Source organism: Neomonachus schauinslandi, chromosome 7 (genome assembly GCF_002201575.2).
Source record: "Neomonachus schauinslandi chromosome 7, ASM220157v2, whole genome shotgun sequence".
NCBI classification, from domain to species: domain Eukaryota; kingdom Metazoa; phylum Chordata; class Mammalia; order Carnivora; family Phocidae; genus Neomonachus; species Neomonachus schauinslandi.
The window spans coordinates 150001785-150007453 of NC_058409.1; the positions used below are offsets into that span (position 1 = coordinate 150001785).

At 60.7% G+C, this 5669-nt stretch overlaps 1 protein-coding gene across 2 annotated transcripts in view; it reads left to right on the top strand.

The window, feature by feature from the left end:
* The window catches only part of TERT (telomerase reverse transcriptase), a 21791-nt gene that overhangs the window by 7283 nt on the left and 8839 nt on the right, over positions 1–5669 (top strand). For both annotated transcript variants that reach the window (XM_021687107.2, XM_021687108.1), the window contains exons 5-8: positions 539–718; positions 1122–1280; positions 3555–3650; positions 4227–4312. In XM_021687107.2, the coding sequence (XP_021542782.1) occupies positions 539–718; positions 1122–1280; positions 3555–3650; positions 4227–4312 (521 nt within the window). The remainder of the gene's footprint in view (positions 1–538; positions 719–1121; positions 1281–3554; positions 3651–4226; positions 4313–5669) is intronic.

Below are 5669 nucleotides of genomic sequence, written 5' to 3' on the forward strand. Positions count from 1 at the left end.
GCAGGATCTCACCCCTGTGATTAGCACCCACCCCCCGCAGGATCTCACCCCTGTGGTTAGCACTTCCCAACATGTCCCCTCCCACGGCATCTCTGTCACCAGAGCTCTGACCCCTTTCTAGTGGCTCCATAGCGTGTTTGGGGGTGATTTTGCTGTTGTGATGCCCCCAAATAAGAAAGCAGGGCTGTCGATGTTGGCTGGGGGCCTGGTGGGGTCTGCGAGTGAAGAGGAGTTCCTCCTGCGTGTCCTGGCCCGTCTGGGTGGGGGCTCGGTAGCTGGAGAACGCAGACACCTGGGGCTAGCTGCGGTTTCTGTACATCCTGTACTGGACCCCTGGGGAGACCCGGGGCCTGGGGGTGTGGGAGGATTGGCCGTCGGGCCCTTCCGGAGTCTGGGGGATGCTGGGTGGGCGAGGGGCGGCGCAGAGGCAGGGAGCTGTTCCTGGGGGCCTGGGAGGTAGGGTGGGAGGTCTGCCGCAGGCCCCCATTTGATGGGCGTCGTCTGAGGGTGCGGCCCCGGTCGTGGGCCAGCTTTACAGGTCCAGCACCTCACCTCACAAGTGAAGACGCTGTTCAGCGTGCTGAACTATGAGCGGGCCCGGCGCCCCAGCCTCCTGGGGGCCTCCGTGCTGGGCATGGATGACATCCACAGGGCCTGGCGCGCCTTCGTGCTGCGCATGCGGGCCCGGGACCCGGCGCCCCAGCTGTACTTCGTCAAGGTGGGTGCCTGGTTCCGGTCCCCACCCCACACCCAAGTGAGCCAGCTGGCCACGTCCGGCCTACGGGAGCAGCCCCCCCCACCAGCTGGCCGTGCACCGTGGGCCTGGCCGGGGCAGGGGGCGGAGTGCTGGCCTTCAGCCCCTGAGTTTGCCCGAATGGGGCGTCGCTTGGGGAAGCCACATCACGTCTCCGGGTGTAGGGAGGGATGCAGGCCTGCCCCGGGGTGCTGAGCCTGGGGGCCGTGGGTCAGGTGTTTGCGGTGGGGACAGGGGACAGTGGGGGTGCAGGGTGTCTCAGGTCCTCCCGCGTCTGGTTCCCCTGAGTTCGGTAACAGCAGGTCAGGACCGGCAGTACCGGGGACCCTGGGGGCAGCCCGTAAACAGCACATCCATTCCCACGTAGGTGGATGTGACCGGGGCGTATGATGCCCTCCCCCAGGACAGGCTGGTAGAGGTGATTGCCAACGTGATCAGGCCTCAAGAAAACACCTACTGCGTGCGTCAGTATGCCATGGTCCGGAGAACCGCCCAGGGACACGTCCGGAAGTCCTTCAAGAGACACGTAAGAGCCCGGGGGTGCGTGTTCCGTGATGAGGGTGTCTGCGGTGTGGACGTGTCCGTGACGTGGGTGCCTCTGCCCACGTCCGTGGGTGCTGAGCTGCACTCCGTCTGCCCCCAGACCCGGAAAGCGCCTCACACTCTCGTTCCTGTCTGTTCGAGTCCTCTCGTCCTGGGGCCACTGCCTCCCGCTGTCCGTTTGCAGAGGCTCCCTGGCCCGTGGTCGTGCGGAGGGCTCAGTGTGCCCCATGGGCCAGCGCGAGGGAGAGGGGAGGGCCCAGGACAGCTGGGCCTCACTCGCTGCCCCTGCCCACGCAGCAGAGCTGAGGGTATGGGGTCACCCCCGCCCCTGGAGGCCAGGGCTGGGAAAGGACGAGTGGCCTGGTCAGCATGCGGCAGTTCCCTACCAGCTGTCTGAGCGCCCAGGCCCCCAGAGCAGCACCGTGCTGTGGGGAGGCGGAAGGCTGCCGAGGGGAAGGAGCCGACCCAGTTCTCAGGAGAGCCCACGTGACCACCTCTGGGGCGAGGCTCAGATGAGTGTGGCTTGCAAATCCTGAGTCTGCAGCGAAATGCAGTTTTGCCCGTGTGGACACAGATGGCAGCCACCACCGGGGTTGAGATGTAGAAAATCACAGGTGCCCACGAGACCCCTCTGCCCCTCTCCGGGGTGTCCCCAGCTCTGATGTCAGTCATGTGGACCCAGGTACCTGTCTCGAATTCCACGAACGTGACATCAGGCAGAGCGTGCCCTTCCTGTCTGGTTTCCCCTGCTCCCCCGCAAGTCTGAGATGCGGCCAGGCGGCGGGTAGCAGCTCTTAGCTCTCCTTGTCGTGGTCGGAGTTCTGTGGCAGCAGCGCTGCCCAGCGGGGCTCTGCTTTCTGCTGGGCGGGCGTTCGCCTGACGGGCCATCCGTGAGCCGAGAGCTCTCGTTTCTGTTGGGGGTGTTGCTGGGGGGGCCGTTCGTGTTGGGGGACGGTGCCCGCCCACGCTGCCACGTGCGCCCCGCCGCAGGGCCCGGCCGAGCTCGCGCCCACAGCGTCCCGGGCGCGGCACTGCTCCGGGGCCCAGTGTCCCTGCGACGCATGCACGCTGAGCGCCCTGCACAAAGTGGCCACTTCCTTTTTGGTCACAAACGGGGTCTTTCGATGAACAGAAGTTTTTCACTTTAATGGAGCCAGTTAGGCAGGGGTTCGGGCCTGACGGCGTCCGTCCAGCTGCGACGCTGTCTGTCCCCTGCTGTGGCGACACCGTTCTGCATTTCCGTGAGAACAGCCCCTGCGCTTGGGCTCCGTCCGCGGAGCTTATTTCCGGGACCTAGTGTGGCAGCTTGTTCATGGTCTTGGTTTCTCTCTGCGTCTGTTCTGCACACGGACTCTGGCCACACTCGCGTTCTCGTCTGACCAGCTGTTAAAGCCATTTCTTGGATTCTTCAGCTCACCGAGCCTGCTCTTCAGTTCTCGAATCCCATGTGAATTTTCTCAGACTCCAGCCTCTGGTTCATCTTTCCTTCTTTTTCTTTGTTTTACTATGTTGTTTATTGTTTTTTCTTTGTTGATTTTTAAATCCTGGCAACTCAGTAGCAGCCTCGTCTGCTGTTGTTTCACTTGTGGTGACTCCCCCACCCCCCCGTTCGTTTCCATGAGATGCCAGTCTTCTGAAGAAAAATTTTAAAGCAAAGGTTTTGCATGATACTGGCTTTCTCCACGGGAGAATCTCTCCCCTGACGGTGGGAGCGGTGGATCACTTTGATCAGACAGGGCTGGTATTAGACCACCGCCACCCCCACCCCCCACGCTCCCCTGAGAGCCCCCCTCACGGCCTCTGCAGCAGCGCCCAGCAACCCCCTGCAGCACCTGATGCTCAGAGTTGGTGGGACTAGGGAAGAGGTTGCAGTTTGGGCTCATTTCTCTGCTGTCCCCTCCTCCCTAGACCAGCCCCTCCATCCTGGCTGCTTGGGTGGCTGTGACCCCCACTGCCTTCTGCTTGGGCTCCATCTCCCACGGTGACTGGACAGGCCTCAGGGAGGGGTCTCGGGAAGGCGGGCCCACCCCCAAAGCCTGGGACCCCCAGCGGCTTTCCTCAGATGTCATCCGTTGTCAGGGGAGTGACCAGGTGGACGGTTCCTGTGCGCTGTGGTCCTGACCTGCTCCCAGTGCCATACCCTCCCATTCCCGGATGGCACCTGCTCGTTCCAGATGCGGACAAGGTCTCCCGTGACGTGACTTCTATTCGCCGGGCCTGGGCTGTGCGCCTCTCACCCCTTTCTCTGTGCCAGCAGGTGTCCACCTTCGCAGACCTCCCGCCGTACATGAGACAGTTTGTGGAGCGTCTGCAAGAGACAAGCTCACTGAGGGACGCCGTGGTCATCGAGCAGGTGGGGATCAGGCACGTGGCTCACCGCTGGGGAGGGGCGAGCATGCGGGCGGCGGTCACCGTCTGGCTGGAGGGGCCCGGGTGCAGCCTCTTCGCGAACCACGCCGCCAGATTCCCTGCTGCAATCCGGCTGCGTCCTCGTGATTTGCTAGAGACGTCCTCTCCCTCGGTTTTGATAGTGAGGCCCAAAGAAATCATGCCCCCTCCCTTTAGGAGGACAAGTTGGATTTGCCCTGTATCCCCAGCTGGGACGACCATCTAGTGGGAAACCCATTTTTCTTGCATGTAAGTGGGGGCCGTTTCTGAGTGCAGGGCCCTCGGTGATGGGTCAGTCCCCCACGGTTCTGTGGCCTCTTGCAGACCCAGATCTAGGGACAAGCCGGTCCACCCACCCAGGCTCTGAGACGTGCAGACCCGTGTTCTCCAGCTGCCGGCTTGCCACCAGCTGCTGCAGGACACACTGGCACTGCTGTCTGGGCCGGCGTCCACAGGCTCAAGCCCGGCCAGAGCCGCGGACCGCCCAGCCTGGCATCAGAGTGACTCCCCCGCCCGCCCACACCTCCGTTTGCTCTTCCAGAGCTCCTCTCTGAACGAAACCAGCAGCGGCCTTTTCCACCTCTTCCTGCGCCTGGTGCACAACCACGTCATAAGGATCGGGGGCAAGTGAGTCGGGGTCCTTGGCACCTTCCTGTCGTCACCTCCAGACCCTCTGCAGGCCCTGCGGCCACTCGGCTCCCAGGGTTCAGGAAGTCCTTTGGCATTTAAATGCCAACAGATGATTTTTTTGTTTATACACACAAAACCGGGCTTCTCTGGGTGAGCCCCTGCATGAGGACCCCAGTGTGTGTCTGATGAGAGCGGTGGTCCTGGGGGTTCAGGCTCACAGCCAAGGTCGTTAGAAGTCAGCTTGGAATGTGGGCGCCTTCCCTGGGATCACTCCCTATGCTCTAGGAATCAGAAGTTTTTTAATTAAAGGATGTATTGTTATTATTGTGTTATAAAGAATTATAGCACTCATTAAATGTAGTTATATTCCAAATATAAAATAATGTCTGCATCCTGAACAACGCTCCTGATGAGTGCACAGTGGCTGAGTCTGCACCAAGGCGCCATGCCTCTCAGTGGCACCCATGTCAAAAGAGAACTTCCTCCGTGGAAAAGGCCACACCTGTGACCCCTACGCCTCCCCCAGAGAGGCACCACCCACTTCTCTGCCTGCTGTGACCTTTATAAAAATGGGTCAGGCCCATGTGGACAGTCGCATGTGTAAACTGACACCTGGCAGGGCTTCACGGGAGCACAAGACAAACCTCGGTTCACGTACCCTCCCGTGTGTGTGGCATGTGTGCACCTGTACGTGGTCTGTGGTCTGCGTGTGTGGTCTGCGTGTCTGTCTGTGGTGTGCGTGCGTGGTGTCCATGCGTGTGTGGTCTATGTGCGTGATCTGCATGCGGTGTGTCTCCATGCATGCATGGTCTGTGCGTGGTCTGTGTACGTAGTCTGCGTTTGTGTCTGTGGTCTGTGTGCATGATCAGCATGTATCTGTGTCTGTGTGTGTGTCTGTGGTCTGCATGTGTGGTCTGTGTGTGGTGTGTCCCCATGCATGCGTGTCTGTGCGTGGTATGTGTATGTGGTCTGTGTGTGTGTGTCTGTGGTCTGCATGCAGTGTGTCTCCATGCGTGTGTGGTCTGCATGTCTGTGTGGTCTGCATGCAGTGTGTCTCCATGCATGCGTGGTCTGTGTATGTGGTCTGTGTGTGTGTGGTCTGCGTGCGGTGTGTCTCCATGCGTGTGTGGTCTGTACATGGGCTGTGTGTGTGTCTGTGGTCTGCATGTGTGGTCTGTGTGTGGTGTGTCTCCATGCGTGCATGGTCTGTGCGTGGTCTGTGTATGTGGTCTGTGTGTGTGTCTATGGTCTGCGTGCAGTGTGTCTCCATGTGTGTGTGGTCTGTATATCTGTGTGGTCTGCGTGCAGTGTGTCTCCATGCATGCGTGGTCTGTGCGTGGTCTGTGTATGTGGT